At 49.2% G+C, this 18,723-nt stretch overlaps 1 protein-coding gene across 8 annotated transcripts in view; it reads left to right on the top strand.

Annotated features, from left to right (window-relative positions):
- SLC25A13 (solute carrier family 25 member 13) overlaps positions 1-18,723 on the top strand; it is a 185,855-nt gene that overhangs the window by 150,933 nt on the left and 16,199 nt on the right. For 6 of the 8 annotated variants that reach the window (XM_051852956.3, XM_051852957.3, XM_070059811.2 and 3 more), the window contains one exon: positions 5,191-5,331. In XM_051852956.3, the coding sequence (XP_051708916.3) occupies positions 5,191-5,331 (141 nt within the window). Of the gene's footprint in view, positions 1-4,652; positions 4,678-5,190; positions 5,332-18,723 lie in introns of those variants that run through there. The other 2 variants (XR_016222773.1, XR_016222774.1) reach the window with 2 other exon arrangements.

Raw genomic sequence — 18,723 nt, forward strand, 5'->3', positions numbered from 1 at the left:
TAGAGGAGCTGGGACTTGAACCGGCGCCCATAAGGGATGCTGCCATTGCAGATGGCGGCTTAAGCTGCCGTACCTCAGTGTCAGCCACTCATCACTTCTTATTTGCTCTAATAAACAGCAATTTCTCACCTTCCCTTCTGGAAGTGTAGACTGGCTCTCCCCGTCTGGTAGAACCCTGATGGTTATCCCTGCCTCAGGGCTTTCCCTCCCTAGTGAGCCCTCTGCCCTCTGCTGCCGAGGCTCTGGCCTTGAACCCAAGTGGCACTTCCCTTGCTGTGTCACATCAACTTAAACCTGTGTCAGGCAAGTTCAGCCCGAGTGTTTCCTTATAAAACCAGGGTAATAATATTCCTACCCATGATAGTATGAAAACCAAAAACAAAAATCTTATATAAACTCTTAGCACAATGCCTGTGGCACATTGTCAGCCCTGGGCAAATGCTTGATCTTATCGTAGGTGTCATCCTTGTTGAAATTTTGTTTGACAGATGTGGTTCTGCGTGTATCTCCCCTGTGAGTGTGGCGTTCTTGTCTCTGTCTGCACTCCCTAAATCCTTGTCACCGGTGAGTCATCAGCCTGTGTGTTACATCCGTGTGCCTTCCCACCTCCCAGCACTTCCCTGGAGCTGCCACTCCGGTTTTCCTGGACCTTAGCTCTTGTCACGTGTTCTGAGTACCTGTTCTCACAAGCCTTTTTTTCCTCTGTGTGCTGGCTGATGAGCCCTGGGTCAACTACTGGTCGGCTGGGACACCGAAAAGGAGTAGCACCGACGGCATAGTGTAAGCAGTGGAATGTGTTCCTCTCGTTTGTGGAGGCTGGAAGTCCGGGAGGAAGGCGTTGGCAGAGCTGCTTCCTGCTGAGGCTCCTTTCCGTGGCTGCAGGTGGCCCCTCATCCCTGGGTCCCACGTGGTCTTTTTGTGTGACCTGACGTGTCTGTGTTTCAGTTTCCTCCTCTTCTCTTTTTAAAGATTTATTTATTTGAAAGGCAGAATAACAGAGAGAGTGAGCGAGCGAGCAAGAGATCTTCCATCTGCTGTTTCATTTCCCGAATGGCTACAAAGCCAGGAGCCTGGAACTCCATCTGGGTCTCCCACATGGGTGGCAGGGACCCAAGTGCTGGGACCATCTTCTGCTGCTTTCCCAGGTGCATTAGCAGGGAGCTGGATGGGAAGCCAAGCAGCCAGGACTTGAACTTGTGTCGCAGGCAGCAGTTTAACCCACTGGGCTCCAACACCAACCAGCCCATTTCCTCCTCCCATGAGGACATCAGTTAGACTGGGAGAAGGCCGCCCTGCTCCCCTCTTGGGCAGCGCCCGCTCCCCCTATCCCTGTGCGTGCTCTAAGGCATGATCGGTGAGAGGTGAGCTGCTTTGGCGGGGCTACTCCTAGTCTCCCATGACCTTGGCTGGAGCCCAGCTCATCCTGACTGTGTTGCTGTAATCCCTCCATGCCTCAGGTTCCTCTTCTGCCAACACTGGGGGAAGCCCCTGAAGACAAATAGCCTGCAGAGCGTGCCCTGGTAGCCCCCTGTGGGTGCTGGATGACTAGTTGTTGCCTCCACCCTTGCGTCAGGTTCCCTGAGGTCGGGAGTGCTTTCTCACTGTCTTTGTGCTGCTGTAGTTCCCATGATGGACTCTGAACGTGGCTGCTCACGGGTGTTTGGAGAAAGAACAGCCACCTAAGAGGTTGGGTGGCAGGTGTGAGTCTGTCATGGGCATATGTGTTTCTATTTGCATCCGTCCAGGTCTTAGATAGTAACTGGGATTCCCTTACAAAGCCTATGCCAGGAGACACATGGAGACATCAACATCCCCACCAAAATGTGCCGCTCTGAGTGTGCAAAGTCTCCCTTTGTCCTACTTGCTGCATATTCCAGAAAGTCAGAGGGAAGCGACTTGGGACAAAGGCTCACCAAGAAAAACGCCAGCATTTTCACACAGCCAGAGCTCCTGGGTGATGAGGGACACAGTCGTGGTGCACAATAGGTGTCCCTGTGTGTTGTCTGCTGATGCCGCGTTCTTTGATGTCTGCAGAGGGGCGGTGAGTGGATAACAGACCCGGAGTCAGAGGGGCAGCAGGCAGCGCCCTGCTCGGGGGCCACGTGGTGGCCGCGGCCAGACCGAGTCATGATAAGCATCTAGCCCTGGTGCCTTGGAGTCACATCTCCCCCCAGTGGGACCTGTGCAGCCACCACCCCGAGCCCGTCAGAGGCTGTGGGTGCGTTGTGAGCTTGTCCTGGCGTCGCCTGCCCGCGGCTGTCTGGAATGTGTCGGCGTCTTCCTCATCCTCAGTGGTGAGCACTCACTTTGCCCCTCTGAAAGAACTGTCGCTGGTAGTTGGCGTGGACACAGGGAGTTGAGTATAGCTCTTCACTGGATACAGTCTTGACAACATTTATACGAGTTAATAAAGATAGAATAAGGCAGTTCTGTACCTAAGGATTATACCTTTTTATAGTGGCACCACTTGGAGTCAAGAAAGTTTGTTACAAGAGAAGGGTCTTACAGCATAACCAGTCAGGCACAACTTGGGACACCCACATCCCATGTCAGATCCTGCCTCTGCCTCTGATCTAGCTTCCTGCTAACATACCCACGGGGAAGCAGCAGATAAAAAGGCCCAAGCCTGGGTCCTAGCCACAACACGGGAGATCCTGATGGGTTCTTGGTTCCTGACTTCAGCCTGATCCAGCCCTCTCTGTCGTAGGCATGTGGGGAGTGAATCAGCTGATGGAAGATCTCTCTCGCTTGCTGTCTCTCTGTTGCTCTGTTCTTCAAATAAATAAAAATGAAATATAATTTTTTAAATGTTGACTTTGTTTTTTAAAAAAACAGTTTGTTAGGAAATCAGCTATGAAACACAGAAAGCGGCTCTGAAATGCTGCGGAAGGCTGGGGTGGGCAGTCACGGCCTCGCGGAAGCCCGGTTGGCCGAGGCCCGCTGCCGACAGGCATCTGAGAACTGGCGTGCTGCTCGCCGTGACACACAGGAGAGTGCTCAGGAAGGACCGGTGCAGCGGTTCCGACTCAGGTGTGGCTGCAGAAGGCCAGGAAGGAGAACCACCGCTCATGAGAGCAGGAGTGAGGCCGGCACGTGTGCCGTAGCCGCTCTGTGTGGAATCCATGCTGGCCGCCGGGCAGTCATCATGTATTTCGTCTTCACAGTAGGTGAGACGGTTTGAGGAATAGAGGCTTGGTGTGACGCGGGGCCCCTTCGCCCCCTCCTGCTGTCAGCAGTGCCGGGGGAGGCCTGGTTGCCTCCTTCTGTTCAGCTCAAGGCTCGGCAATCTCTGGCGACTGTCCACTGACCCTTAGTGGAGGCAGCCGCACCCTCCTGTGAGCTTTGGGGTACCAGTCCTCAGGCCGGCTGCAACCTAGTGTCTCCCCGCATGAAACCATCTTTGCATTTGTGCCTTTGATTCCTGTTTGTGATTCTTGTTGTCTGGAGAGCTGTGGTCCAGAGCGCCCAGCGCGCCCTCCCTGTGCTCCACACTCGCAGGCCCACCAAGTCCCCCAGCGCTGTAAGAGGCCGGGGCTGGGGCTCAGGTTCCTGCAGATCACAGTGGTGTGGACCAGAGCGTGGGGTCCAGATGAGGGAGACGGGAAACCAGGCGGAAGCAAACAAGGACACCCGTCCGGGACAGCGTTGCCCTCGCACCTGTTGTAGCGTGTGCAGAAGGGGCTCGGCTGTTTTTGAAGAGTAAGTGTTTTTAGATCGAAGGTATGGAGTTGGTAAAAACGGGAATCCTGTCTGACTTAGAGTTGATAACTTTTGTATTTTTTTCTGGTCAACATTGATACTTGGATTACATAAGTTATATACAAGTATATTTTTCTTAATAGAAGTAGCACATACCTTACCAAGAAAAAGTATGAAATATAGCAAAATAGAAAGTAGCTGTCTCTAATCCTGTCACTTCAGAAGCCTTTGGGAGCCTTTGTTCTCTGTGGCGGTGGATATGGGAGGGGGGGTGTGCTCACATTTTAAACGTGAGGCTTTTGACTTAGCAGGCTGTACTGAGCGCTTTCCCTCCGCGTTTCTGTTGGCTCCGCAGTATATCCGCACAAGGACATACTCACATTCGTTTAGTGCCTCCCTTCCCATGGGTATTTAGGTTGCTCCTAATTCATGCTTCCGGCTGTTACATGCTGTAGTTCAGGGATCGGAGCCTTCCTTGGGGCTGCTTTTCATCTGTGCCCGGTGCATGGGGTAACCAGGAGCAGAGGATCTACCATGAGTCGTTTTGTGTGACGGAGACTCAGTGCCTTTTGCCACGATGGCATCCCGTGAACTGCACCGTGTCAGCACCGCCTCTGTGGTCTGGCTGTGGCGACATCACTGTATGATACATATTCTGAACTGCATGTTAATGAACTGCATGTTACTCAGCTTGAATGAGTGATATAGAAATTCAGCCTGTTTGTGACAAGGAGCCACGAGTTGAAGTACAGGAGAGTGAAGATGCTTGCTTACAGTGAATGCAGGCTTAGCTTCAAAACAGCTGGCTTACGAGTTCGCTTCTCATGCACGTTCAGGGTCTCACTGATGGCAGCCAGCCACTGCTGCAATGAAATAATACACACCGGTCAACGTGTGGGCGGTAACTGATTTAATGCGTTCTTTTTCCTCCTTTGACATACTGTTTATCTTAGGTGAGAAGAGCGATTCTATACACAGGTAATGCATAAATAAAATATAAGGATCTGTAACTCCACGACGTGGTATTGGGTCATTGCCCTGACTTCTTTAGAGAAAACAAGTAGTCTTCCCCTAAGTTCTCGCGTCCCCTGGCAGTTTCTGGATCACTGCAGGAATCATGAGATGCAGCGTTCAGGAACCTTTGAGAGCCTGCTCCGCAGCCCTCTGTCTGCACACTCACTGCTTCTCATTTTGTGTCCGCCTTCCTGCCCTTGGCTTTGTGCCCCGTGGTGGCCGTTGTCTGAGCCGCGCTCCCAGGAAGCGTTGTCGCTGTAGCGTGCTGACTCTGGTGGGGCCAGCAGTAGTCCCTTTCAGCCTCCGCATTGAGGAGGTGTAGGGGATTCCTTACCCACAACTCCCAGGCAGAACTCCAGCTGTTCTCCCGGCTGCAGTCCCCACTGGTCGGGCGACTGAGCTGTGTGGGGCTGGCCGCTCGCGTCCTCTCACCTAACTGTTGCCCTGCTTCATTCTGAACCCCCTCTCCTTCTCCAGGCAGGTGGCTCCCAGGTGATCTTCACAAACCCCCTAGAAATCGTCAAGATCCGCTTGCAGGTGGCCGGGGAGATCACCACCGGGCCCCGAGTCAGCGCGCTCTCCGTCCTGCGAGACCTGGGCTTCTTCGGGATCTACAAGGTAACTTCTCCTTTTTCATCCCCTTTAGGTCATTTATTTGGTGACTTTCTTACCTCTTTAAACTAGTGACTGTTCATCAGCATCAAGTTAACTTTGGCAACGTGGAGGTGAAGAATCCCTGCCGGTGCCCTCATGCGCGTTAGAAGGAGATGCCCCTTTGCCATCTGCCCAAAGCCAGCTTGCTGATGCAAGGATGTGGGCAGTGCCTGCCAGGCCGCACACAGGGCCCTTTGCAGCATTGCTGGGAGCCGGGGAGCCTGTCTGGATGTGCCGCTGGTGCACTTCCCAACTCTCAGTGCCGTCCCGCAGGCAGCACAGGCACCAGTGTGCGGAGACGCCCAGACTAGCGGCAGATTTCATGTTCTGGCCCCGTCCACGTTTTCTGTGTATACACCTTGTCCTCACTGTTAGAAATCTTAACCAGTTTTCACTTAGAAAATGGGTTTTCAGAATGATTGCAAAATCATACTAATTGTGGATTCTTGAAAGTCATTATTCACACTGCTACTGAAAGGTTGAAATGGAAATATTAGAATTGTTTGAATCTACATCTAGCCATGAGGCCGTATCAAACATAAGGTGCTGTTCATTTTTAATGAGATAATTCCAAAAGTGATATTCTATGACAGTTTCCTTCAAGGAAATAAGGGGAAAAGTCAAATGCCTACTTTCTAAAAGCTTCATTTATTTACACAGAAATACATAAAAATCACATTATGTAAAATTAATAGTTTTATTTCTAGTTATATATATCAAGAAATATTTTACTCAAACTATTTTTTTATTTTTATTTTTTATATTTATTTGTTTGAAAGAGTTATAGAGAAGCAGAGGCGGCGCGAGGTAGGTGGAATCTTCCACCCACTGGTTTACTCCCCAAATAGCCACAATGGCTGGAGCTGGGCCAATCCGAAGTCAGAAGCCAGGAGCTTCTTCCCAATCTCTCATGTGGGTGCAAGGGCCCAAGGACTTGGACCATCTTCTGCTGCTTTCCCAGACACATTACCAGGGAGCTGGATAGGAAGTGGAGCAGCCGGGACTCGAACCAGTGCCCATATGGGACGCTGGTGGCGCAGGCAGCAGCTTTACTGGCTATGTCACAGTGCTGCCGCCCTTACACAAAGTGTTGACATGAATTTTAAATTAGCTTCCTGATTATCCTTAATACACTTTTTGGGTCATCTGTTAACACAGTTTTGCAGAGCACCTTGTGTTGATTTTTATCCCAAGCTGTGAAAGATGAAGCGCTTTGTTTTGTTCATTCATTTATTTGCAAATCACAGGGACAGAGAGAGAATCTTGTATCCACTGGTTCACTTCCCCAGATGATTGCAACAGCTGGCACTAGGCTAGGTCAAAGACAGGAGCCAGGAATTCTATCCAGGTCTCCTGCGTGGGTAGCAGTGACCCTTCAAGTACTTGGGCCCTTATCCATCACCTTCCCAGGCACGTGAGCAGGAAGCTGGATGAGAAGTGGAGGCAGGACTCAGTCTCAGCCACTCGGATGTGGGGTGTGATGGCTTAGCCCGCGCGGCCGCAGTGCCTGCCCCAAGGGGAAGCACTTTTGATCTCCTTGTACAGTTCTGTCCCTGGAAATTTTATCCCAGACCATAACATTAAGACAGTTGATATTTTTTTTTCTTAGACCTAATTCACCATGAATGAATATAATTGGTCCCCTTAATGTAACAACCTTCTGTTTTGCTTTTTAGAATGAACCTTTAAAGACTGTGTTTGACATTCACTATTGCATTTGTGAGAGCCCAACCCTCTTGGCAAAGTAGTAAGGACTGCAGTTGTTTCTGGGGAACCTGCCATCCCCATTGGCGCTTGGCACTTCCCAAGGTCGCATGAGCTAAGATCTAAGGATCCCACACACTGGGAGAGACAGAGAGAAAGGTCTTCCTTCCATTGGTTCACCCCCACAAATGCACAAATGGCCGCTATGGCCGGCGCTGCGCTGATCCGAAGCCAGGAACCAGGTGCTTCCTCCTGGCCTCCCATGCGGGTGCAGGGCCCAAGCACTTGGGCCATCCTCCACTGCCTTCCCAGGCCACAGCAGAGAGCTGGACTGGAAGAAGAGCAATCGGGACTAGAACCCGGCACCCATATGGGATGCCGGCGCTGCAGGTGGAGGATTAACCAAGTGAGCCACGGCGCCAGCCCCAACTAGTCAGAGTCTTAAAAACTTCTACTTAAGGTGCTGAGTCTGTGATGGTGCCGGTAGCAGCTTTGTTTACCAGCGTGTTACCCCGCTGTTAGACACAGCCCTTGACTGGAAGAGACACCATCATCTCTTCTCAGTGTCAGGGCCCCTGCAACCTGCTGCAGCAGCCTGTCACTCTGACAGCACGCCGGGCAGGCTTCCGACCGGTTGTCCAGCGAAAGGCACCCGGGCACAACAGCAGTGACCGTTTTCAAAACCCCTGGGTGCATAAAGTGGCAGGAACCTGTTTTCTGCAGAAGCAGAATCTGCTGAGCTCCCTGCAGACGACACAGACTGGCACTTCGTGCTTTTCATCTTCGCGTTATTTCATAATCTTAATCCCCTTTAACACTCCTTGGAAGTCGCTGGCGTCCTGGTTTGCAGTGTGGTGAGGACGGGCTGCCAGGCGTGGCATCCGAGCTGGGGCTAAGGCTCAGAAGTTTCTTGTTTCCGTGCCGCGCTCCAGTTGCTTTGCTGCAATGAGCAGGACTGCTCAAGTTTGAGCAGGAGAACTCTGCCATATGCAGTTGGCTTAATTACTAGTCTGGTGGTCCCCCGTGCTTCAGAGCATTCCACAGGGCCTGTGCTGTTTTCATTGTGTTGGTAATTACCACGTGAAGTGCCCCCACGCTTTGAGCTTCTGCAAGCTTGATTTCCTTGGGCGGGAGTGACCGGGCCCTGTGCGCCCTCTTGCTGGCCGTCAGCATCCTGTGAATTCTTAGAGGCCTGGCTTGGGGGCTTCATCCTGCAGAGCTGTGACTGCCTTCGGTGGGTCTCCTTCCAGACCTGCTCTCCTGTTCCCTTCTTGGTGATGCAGCCCTAGGCTTGTCTCACCCTTCCATGGTCAGAAACCATTTTAGCAGGTTAATGTCCATGTTTTTAGGAAGTAGTATAGTTGTATACAGTATAGTTTAGGAAGTAGTATAGTTGATGTGATTCTGTCGCATGCTTTGTAGGAATAAAGCTTTTCTATGTTTCTAGTCTGATTTGGGTAGGAAAATGCAAATGACCTAGAGTGACCTAATTCCTTTAAACCTCTGAGTCCCCCCTCCAGGTAGGTCTTTAAAAAGGCTACCACTATCACAGTTTTCCTTGGGACCGGTCACCTTCCCGCATCTCAGCTGGGCCCTTTGTTTGCTGTTGTTAACATGACAATACCACACTCCGAGGGGTGAGTGGTTGGCTCTGTCTGTATGTTTTGGCCTGCTGAGCTTAACCTCAACTAAATCTGCTTAACTAAGTTTTCTGTTTTCCTCCTGAATTGATTTGCAAAATACCTAAGTCTTCCCTGACTTCTCAGTGAATGGCAATTAGAATACTTGCTTTAGAAGTACATTTGCAACTGAAAAAAAGGGGATGTGGTAAACATGGCACATTCCTGCAGTTAGGGAGAGTTTGGAGTAGACCAGGGAACTATGTAAACACAGGCCCCCCACTAAAAAAATGGCAACCTTGGGATAGGTTGAGTAAGAGCTGTTGAGTCTTTAATGTAGTTAAGAAAGCAGACCCGCAACCTCTTTGTTTCCTGGGAATTTTTGATGAGCTCCTCTCCCCTGGATAACGCTTGTTTTATGGGCTCAGCTCCTGGAGCAGAAGAGAAGTCAAATGTTACAGAGAATGTATACTTCTGTTGGAGAGAGTCGCTTTTGGGTGGGAGCCTGTAGAGCTTGAGCGAGGGGCCGTGACTTTAGGATTGGAGTGAGGCTTGTCTTGTAGCCTGAAATGGCAGCACAGCTAGCGTCGGCCACAGGATGCTTCCCCAGGAAGCTGTGCAACAGTGTGTGACTGAGAGAACAAAACCGTGAGGCACTGACAGGGGAGATGAAGCAAGCTAGTGGAAAACGGACTGCGGATTCTGCAGTCACAACCTCAGTGTCGGCCACGAATGTGGCCCCGTCGTCTGTGTTCCAGGCAGAGGCCCTTGTTTTGTCCCACTGTGTCTGACAGTATCCAAGTAGATCTCTGCTTCCCGTGCACAAAACCGGTGTGTTCCCGTCCGCCTGTGCTGATGTGTGCCGGTGAGTCACGAGGGCTGTCCCCTGTATTGATGTACCAGTGCGTGCTTGTGGAGTCTGCTAGTTATCTCAAAGGAATGGTGGCTGACTTTTTTTAAATTTAAACTAAAGTACAAGTTTATGTTGCAGAAATCACAAATATTTCCCAAAGTGAAAGTTTTACCACTCCACTCTCTCTTTTAATGAGTAGCCCCTGCTCAAGTTACTTTTAGAAAAGAGATTTTGAGGGAAAGAAATCTTTCCACTTACCTCAGTGTGTTTTAAGGATGTATTTATATATTTATTACTTATTTGAAAGGGGGAGCGATGGGGAAGAGAGGTTCACTCCCAAGATGGCCACAACAGTGAGGGCCAGGCCAGGCCAAAGCCAGGAGCCCCATCTGGGTGGCAGAGGCCCATGCCTTCGGGCCAGCGTCTGCTGCCTTCCCAGGCACATTAGCGGGAGCTGGATTGGAAGTGGAGCTGCTGGGCACAGGCATGACCCCAAACTCCGATGTGGAAATCGGAGTCCCAGAGTGGGATGAAGAATCAGGCGAAGTTTCCTGACCCCAGAGCCTTGCAGAGGATGGCCCTTAGGTGCTCTTCGAGGGTCCTCCACGTCCCCTGTGGGAGTAAGCAGGACCTCCAGGCTGCTGGGGAGACCATCGATGGCGCTGAGAGCCCACCCGCCCACCTGCAGGTGGCAGAAAGAAGTATGGGTAGAATAAACAGCTGTCAGTGGAGAGCTGGCGTGGACCGAGGCGGAGCTGAGGGAGGAGCAAGTGAGTGGATCAGGTGCTGTGGAGACCAAGGGGATGAAGCCTAAGGAAAGGTCTTTAAACTTACAGAGGGTCATCAGTGGTTATCGTCAGGAATCCAGTCGGGTCAGGAGCCCCTGGACCCACCGCCTGCTGCTTCCCAGGATGCGTATTAGGAGGAAGCGCAAACCACAAGCAGAGCCAGAACTCGAACCCAGGCACTCTGATGTGGGGTGCATTTGTCCCAAGCAGCGTCTTCACTGTGCCAAACACTGGCCCCCTTTGGAAGAGAAGTGGGAAGAGAGGCTGAGAGCTGACGAGGAAAGAGCCCGAAGCCTCTGAAGATGACAGCAGGACCTTGCGGAGGGAGTGGAGCGGCGCCCCAGCCTGGGGCTGGCTGTGCCTTCCCCAGCTCCTTAGGGCTCCTGCTTTCTGAGTGCCTGCTTGGCCGGGCTCGTGTTTTAGCCGTGAACACGTCAGAGCATCGCACCCTCGTGCTGGCCCGTGAGCCAGGTGTGTTCTGAAGTTCAAGGTTACAGCTAGGCAGACTTGACAAGTTTCAGTAATGTGTCCAAAGTCACACACCTGCTAGGTAAGTGGTGAGGCTGGGTGTCAGACTTGGTCCAGTTGTGCTTTGAAACTTGACCCTGGCCTATCTCATAGGGAAAGCACATGCTGATAACTTGGGTTTTCTGGGAAATTTAAGAACAAGGTTAACATTGCCATTGTAGGTATGGTGACAGACAGGTGGTGGCCTTGCTCTCAGTGAATGTGCAAGGAAAGGGAGGTGAATGAGTTTGAGAGGACTCCAAACAGCAGGAGTGTGTGGTGATGGCTGAGGCCGGTGAGCTTATAGGAGTGTTTTTCCTGATTGTCCTTAGTAGCCAGCACTGTTATAAACTGTTGGATTTTAGTCTAAGAGTAACTCCGTTTGCCTTGTTTTGTTAGAATAGAAACGTGAGATCTTGTATTATTTCCTTGTAGAAACTAAAGTAATTTCATCCATATAGGGAAAGGGACCTCTTCTGTGTTCTTAAGTCTTACTTTAAAATGAATAGTAATAAACAACATACGTGCATGGAGAGGCCCACGTCCAACAGGACATCCATGTGTCTATTCCAGATGACATCTGCAAGTGTTAACTTTAAAATAACTTTGGACCGGCCGGCGCCGCGGCTCACTAGGCTAATCCTCCGCCTAGCGGCGCCGGCACACCAGGTTCTAGTCCCAGTCGGGGCGCCGGATTCTGTCCTGGTTGCCCCTCTTCCAGGCCAGCTCTCTGCTGTGGCCAGGGAATGCAGTGGAGGATGGCCCAGGTGCTTGGGCCCTGCACCCCATGGGAGACCAGGAAAAGCACCTGGCTCCTGGCTCCTGCCATCGGATCGGTGCGGTGCGCCGGCTGCAGCACGCCGGCCGCGGCGGCCATTGGAGGGTGAACCAACGGCAAAGGAAGACCTTTCTCTCTGTCTCTCTCTCTCACTGTCCACTCTTCCTGTCAAAAAAAAAATAAATAAATAAATAAATAAATAAAATAACTTTGGACCACAATTTATGGAGTTGGTGAAAATGCTTTCAAACCGTGTGTGTGTGTGTGTGTGTGTGTGTATACACATACATACATATATGTTAAGGGGCCAGTATCTAAAATATATAAGGAATTTTGACCACTCAACAGCAAAAGAACAAAAAAACCTGATGACAACAATGAGCAAAGTGCTTAAGTAGTCATTTCTCCCATGAAGACGTACAAATGGCCAACTAGTATGTGAAAAGATGCTGATACAAATGAAAACTACAGTGGAATACCACTTCACACCTGCTAGGTTGGCTGTTAAAAGGAAAAAAAGGCACGTGTTGGTAAAGATGTGGAGAGACTAAAATCCTTGTGCATGGTTGGTAGAAATGGAAAATGATGCGGTCACTGTGGAAAACAGCATGGATTTCCTCCAAAAACTGAAAACAAAACCAGCCTGTGATCCAGAAATCCCATTGCTGGGTGCATATCCCAAAAGAATCTCAGAGATGAAACTATGGGATGTTCATATAAAGGATTTTTAGAAATTTAAGGAACCAGTATCAAGTTCCTCAGGGGACCAGGTTTTCATGTGTGTTTGTTTTTTTTATTTGATATGGTGTGAGCATTTTTGTAATATTGGAAGTCATGTAGCATTGTCCATATTCTGCCTAAAAGTTGCATTAAAAGAAAACAAATGGGAGAATATGATGATTTAAGACAGCGTTCTGTACCTGGACTTCAGATGACTCATCTGTAGAAAGAAATAACAGTTCCTGCACAAGTGCACCTTAACAAGCTCATGCAAGAAGGAGACAAAGATAAACTTCTCTTGGTGCAAATAACTTTGAAATCTGTGCATGGTTATTTTTATATTCTCAGTGAACCTTTTGAAGACCTTTCATATTAATAGAATTGTTGGCAGGATTCACTAGGATAATGCATGTAGAACGCACAGAATGGAGTTTAACACGCGTCTACATGATGTGTTCTTAGCTACTAGTCTGTGATTGTAGGATATCAACTAAGGGAGTCACGCCACAGGTTCCTCACCCCTTCTGCTCTGGCCATCACGGACCATTTCTCATGTGTGATCGACAACCTTCTCTAGGCCAGACATTTCTGCTTTGGACTGTGAAATAGAAATACAAAGGAAATGCCTTGGAAAATATTGTTTTTAAAAATAAAAGAGTGCCCAACAGAATTCAGTGTGCTAAATGAGCTAGGAAAAAGAAACTTTCTTCTTTTAACATTTATTTTGTTTGAAAGGCAGAGTTAGAGAGAGAGAGAGAGAGAAAGATCTTCTATCTCCTGGTTCACTACCCAAGTGACCACAATGGTAAGGACTGAGCCAGGCCAAAGCCAGGAACCTGGAGCTCCTTCTGTGTCTCCCTCATGGGTACAGAGACCCACGCTCTTGGCCATCTTCTGCTGCTTTCCCAGGTATATTAGCAAGGGAGCTGGATTAGAAGTGGAGTAGCTGGGACTCGAACTGGAGGACATATAGGATGCCAGCATTGCAGATGGTGGCTGAACCAGCTGTGCCTCAACACCAGCCCCAAGGACTCTTAAACATATTAGCAACTGATTTTCCTTTTTAACCTTTCTGTAGCCAACAAATTTTTTTAGTGCAAGCACTGTATCAGGTGCTGGAGGTCAAAGATGTGTATGGTGCCATTGCCGATCCACGTCAATAGAGTGAAAGAATGTAAATACACATTTCTAGCGCTCTCAATTCTTTTAAAGATTAATTTTAATAGTATTTTTTAGAAGAAGAAAATTTAGTTACAGCAGAGCATATAACAATAAAATGTTAATCTCTCAGCCATAAGTCCCAAATAATGCATCTTTGTAGTGGCAAGCAATTTTACCAAGTTTTTGTTGTTTAATGTTTTTGTTTTTGTTTTTTGTTCTTTACCAAGTATTCAGAGAATTAGTTTTTATGTGCAGTTTTATTTTCTTAGAATTTCTATTTATTGATTTTTGTTTTATTTGAAAGGCAAAGAGACAGAGAGAGAGAGTTGACTCCTCGGGCGCTTACAGCAGGTGGCTTTGGGCCAGGCCGGAGCAGGGAGCCAGGAACTTAATCCCACCTGTCATCTGGGAGTGGGGTGGTGGGATTCAGATATAAATCCAGTCGAATGGATGCATGTTGAAAGTATGTTTCATAGAATGCAGGGCACTGCTCTGTGCAGGAGGCAGCATTCAGAGCAGTTGCACCTGGCATAGAGACAGAGGGAGCACCCCCCGCTCAGCCGGCCCAGGAGCCCTAGCGCTCCATGCAGCGAACTGGCCCTCACTGAAGGCAGTGAAGGGGGTGGGAAAAGAGGCCTCTTTCCTTCCCCTGGATGTGGTGGTCCACATGAAGGAGAAGAACCAAAAAGAATGCTGCACAATGGTGGCGTGACTTAAAGGAAGCACTTCAAGAGGAAGGGTCAAGGGTCACCAGCCCGAGCGTCTCCTCGGGAAGACGGGTGCACCTGCCTGCCACAGCTCAGATACATGCACTGGTCATGCACGTGACAGCACCAAGATGTAAGAACCTTGTCAAATCCATGAGTTGTTCAGAAGCGAGAAAGAGTGGAGCTGAATGTGGGTCGAGGTGAGCTGGCTTTTGCCTTGATGGCCTTCTCCAAACACCTACATGTATGTTGAGATTTAACTTTGAAGCCTTAGAGGATAAGCAGGTGCTGTCCAAAGTGCTAATACTGCAAGAGCAGGACGCAGACCAGGGTGTGGCAAGCAAGGCACCTCGTCGCAAGGACGGCTTTGCTGTCACACTGCCTTGCACAGCCCTGAGAGTGAGCACCTCCAGGAAGCTTTGTCTGGGCACAGCTCCTTTCTCTGCTCCCTCACGAAGTTCTGACCTCAATAGAAGTAAAGTAGCCATGCTCCCTGCTGCCCTAAACTGCAAGAAAATTGCCTGGCTGCTTTAGCGGAGGAAAATGAGGAGGCGGAGTGGGAGAAAACCCTCCCTCTTGCGTGACATAAAAAAGAACTTCAAGCTGGGAATTTATTTTTAAATGGTCTTGAATTCATAGTGCCCCCAGGTGCTTGACAAAAGCAAATACAAGCCCTGTTTAGAGGAATTCACCTTCATCCCAGCCTTCAAAGAATTTTCATAGGTAATATTCCAAGGAAAATGAGCAGTTCTCAATCAAAACTCTTAAGACAATAAGGCACTTACTTTAAAAAGAAACAGCAAAAGGAAAAAAAAGCATTTTAAACCACAAAGATTTAAAATTTTTAAATGACCAGAAATATAAAATGAATATTCTTTTTTAAAATTAAAAAGCATGAAAATATTTATGACGATTGAAACTTTAAATTCAACAGATGGCTTTAACAACAGATTAAACACAGCTGAAAGAAAATTAGTGAAGTGGAAGATGAGAGAATTAGTGAACTGAAAAATAAGAAATTATTCAAACTGCATTTCTGAAAAGACCGTAAGAAATGGTAACATAGAAGGAAGCATGAGATGATCTGATGGGTGTAAGTACACAAGAAGACCCGAGGAAAAGGAGATGATGGCTGAGCGTTCTCCAGAGCTAACGACTGCCATTCATCCACAGCTTCAAGAAGTGCAGGGGAAGCTGCTGCCTAGGATGCCCATGACCCTGTCAGAGCACCAGTTCAAGTCCCAGCTGCTCCATGTCTGATCCGGCTTCCTGCTGACACACACTGAGAGGCAGCAGATGGCGGGTGATGGCTTAAGAACTTGAGTCCCTGCCGCCCATGGAAAGTTCCAGGCTCCTGTGTTTGACCTGGCCCATCCCTGGCTATTGTGAGCATTTGGGGAATGAACCAGCAGATGGAAGATCGCTCCTGCTGTCTGTGTCTGCCTTTCAAGTAAATGAAAATAAATAAAAAATGAAAAATAGATAAGCCTTACAATGAAAAATAAAAAGAGGCTGTTCTGTGACCAGACAAGGAAGTCAGTTTGCCTTCAAGGGGCAAGAGTTCAGCTGGCAGGTAACTGAGGAACAGGAATTATGGAAGCCAGAGTTAGTGGAATGTTGTCGGCATTTTGGAGGAGACTTTTCAACCTAGAATTCTGTCCTCTATAAAAATGTCTTTCAGGAAGAAGGGTAAAGCAAAGAATTTTTGGAGGAGCAAAACTCAAGAAGCCTAGCACCAGTAAAGCCTTAATAAAGGAGATTCCAGAATATACTCCAGGTAGAAGAAAAGTGATCGCAGCTGGAGACATAGATGGAGCTCAGAGGAAGTGGGAAGTGTTTAGTCTAAATAGTGTTACCTCACCGTAAATGCCGATGCATTTAAAATAGTAATTTTAAGTGCTTAATGTTTCTTAAGCTAGAATTAAAATGCATAATCATAAAACAAGATTTGCTTTTAAAGTACACATATTGTAGAGGAGAAGGTACGTACGGAAATTTCCACAGTAAACACTTGGACTGGAAAGGGACTCTAGCTTCCTAACAGGTAATTGTACGGAGTGGGAGGTACAGGCTGCGGACAAGAAAAGAAAAACTGAAAAGGATGACTCTGTGAAGGTGACCTGGCCGGCAGTGTGGGCACCGAGTCCGCGTGATAAAACCCCGAGCCGCTTACAGGGTGTCCAGGACGGCGGAGTGCCAGCATCGCTGATGGCAAAGCAGTGAGCAGCGGCAGACCTACCGAGAACTGGAGCTGGCACAGAGGCGTTTCCTGCAAAATACCTAGCCTTGCCAAGATGATTGTGTTAGAATTGCATGCAACTAGGGAGACACTGATGTCCTAAAAGTCTGTACTACAGAAGCCAAACAACAGGCATTGAAGGAATCCCGACGCGTGTGCTGGAAGCAAGTCTCCCATCACTGAGCCGTTTGGTTTAACAGTCACATCGCAGGTCTTGGCAATGGCGATGGTCGTCCTGGAGGTGCTGAAACTCAAATCCCAAACACGTGGGGCCCAACACGCCCTGGAATGGGCAGGAGAGGTGCGGCCAGGCTGTGTAACTCAAGGGTTAACTCTCCTGGGGGAAACCAAAAGGAATGTGAAGGGATCAAGACATGACATGCGGCCCATTGTTTGGTTCCAGGATCAAAATATACAATTATACATGCCAAATAAATTCTAAACCTGTACGGTAGGAAAGAGGGGTGGCTGTGAAGACAGGTGCCAGAAGCATTAAATAACCTCCTGAGACAAGGTGCACCAGTGTTGTCATGAATGCAGCGGGGTCCCCCAGTCTGGCATTCCCCCACCCCCGAGCCAGACAATGCACATTCACTGCTGGAGTCCCTGCTAAGCCTCCGTCTCCCAGACCTGCTGGCTCCTGGTGCCCAGCCCCGACACAGAGGTGCCTTTGTGAGCCTAATTACCTTGCCTGTATTAGGAATAGCCTGTTTAGAGCCATGTTTGCAGGTACTGCTAGAATAAGCAGGAATTAGCATGCGAAAAGACCTGCCCTGGCCCCGACTTCCTTATCAGCACCATCCTTCAAGACTGGCTTTTTTTTTTCTTCCCTCTCTGGATTGATCAGGCAGGTGTGATACCATCCAGGATGAAGAGCTTTCAAAGGAGAGAAGACAGGATGGCTGTGTGTGTGTGTGTGTGTGCGCACGCGCGCGCGCGTGTGCCCCATCTTCTGACAAGTTTGTGCCAGACATAGCTGCCAGAGGGAGCCTGCCTGGATGATCCCAGCAACTTAAGAGTTGATAAAAGCTCCCTTGGGCTCTCAGCGCAGTGTCCACATCAAAGCAGCACGAGAAGCAACATAAATCATCCTTCTGCGGTGCTGATCCTGTGGCCAGCGTCTGGCTGATTGGCCCGTGTCAACTGTGGACTCTCACTGAGCCCTGCCCCTCCAGAAGCTTTGCTCACCCTCAGCTGGAATGATGATGGAGAGATGTTCGAGCGATGCCGAATTGGAGTGGAGCCGGGTCATTAACGCAGATCTGAGTTTCGATTCCCGTCTATTTACATGTAGGTCTTCCCTGATATGCTTTTTATTGTTCCTGTTGGTGCATTACTGGACCTTGTGTAAACAGAAGGGGGACGGGGAGGAAGCAGTAGTCCCCCACCCCAACCCGCCCAGGGAGAGAGAGGATTTTAAAGAGGAGTAAGTGATGGGAGGCTTGCGTTTTGCACTTACTGCTTTTCCCAGGTGATTTTACTGTGTGTGCAACAGAAATCGAGGGCCGAGGGCCGAGGGCCAGGCAGCCAGAACGCAAGGCAGACGAGTGTGGGGATTTCCTTCCAGGGCAGGAACACGTATTAAAGAGTTATTTTGAGTGGTACACACCGTGTCATTTATTAATTTTTTAATGGCCACGGCAGTCACTTCTGTGTCGCTGACGCAGGCTGTAGGGCCACGTGGAATGTTTCCCTTTATCCTGAAGTTGCCAAATAGAACTGACTCAAAACAGGTTAACGTTTTAGAAGTAGGACTGCAGTGAAGGATTTATCAAGGAATCTGGGGCAGAAACGTTTTTCACCCTTGGAACTTTAAAAGCCTTTTTCACATCCTGCTTCCCTTTCATTGTGTGGGAGCAACAGGTCAGGGATTGCCTAAGGCAGCCATACAAATTGGCACCTGCCTTTGTGCCTAAGACCTAAAGGAAGTGGTGGGGAGAAGGAGGCCAGGGCAATTTAATAAGTCTGTGCAACCTTTTGCAAAGCTAGCTCTGCTTGGGGATTGGGCTTTGATGCCTGGGGTGCAGGAGAGGAGAGGGCCACCTCTCTCCATTCAGAGTTTTTTGCTGCAGGGAGACACCTGACCAGGTGCTGGATGGGGAACAATGCGGCTGCCAGGAGAGGGGAGAGACAGGGCGGCTCCTGGTCACAGGGTTGGCCCTTACTTTGTACTGCAGTGAATCTGCACAAGGCACGCACAGGGCGTCACTTCTTTTGTTCCTGAAGCTCCAGTCCCGCCTCTCCTGAAGAGTGTGCCTTTGTGCTTGTGGGTCACAGGTG

The sequence above is a fragment of the Oryctolagus cuniculus genome, chromosome 16 (assembly GCF_051225735.1).
Source record: "Oryctolagus cuniculus isolate XC-2025 breed Fujian yellow rabbit chromosome 16, ASM5122573v1, whole genome shotgun sequence".
Classification (NCBI taxonomy): domain Eukaryota; kingdom Metazoa; phylum Chordata; class Mammalia; order Lagomorpha; family Leporidae; genus Oryctolagus; species Oryctolagus cuniculus.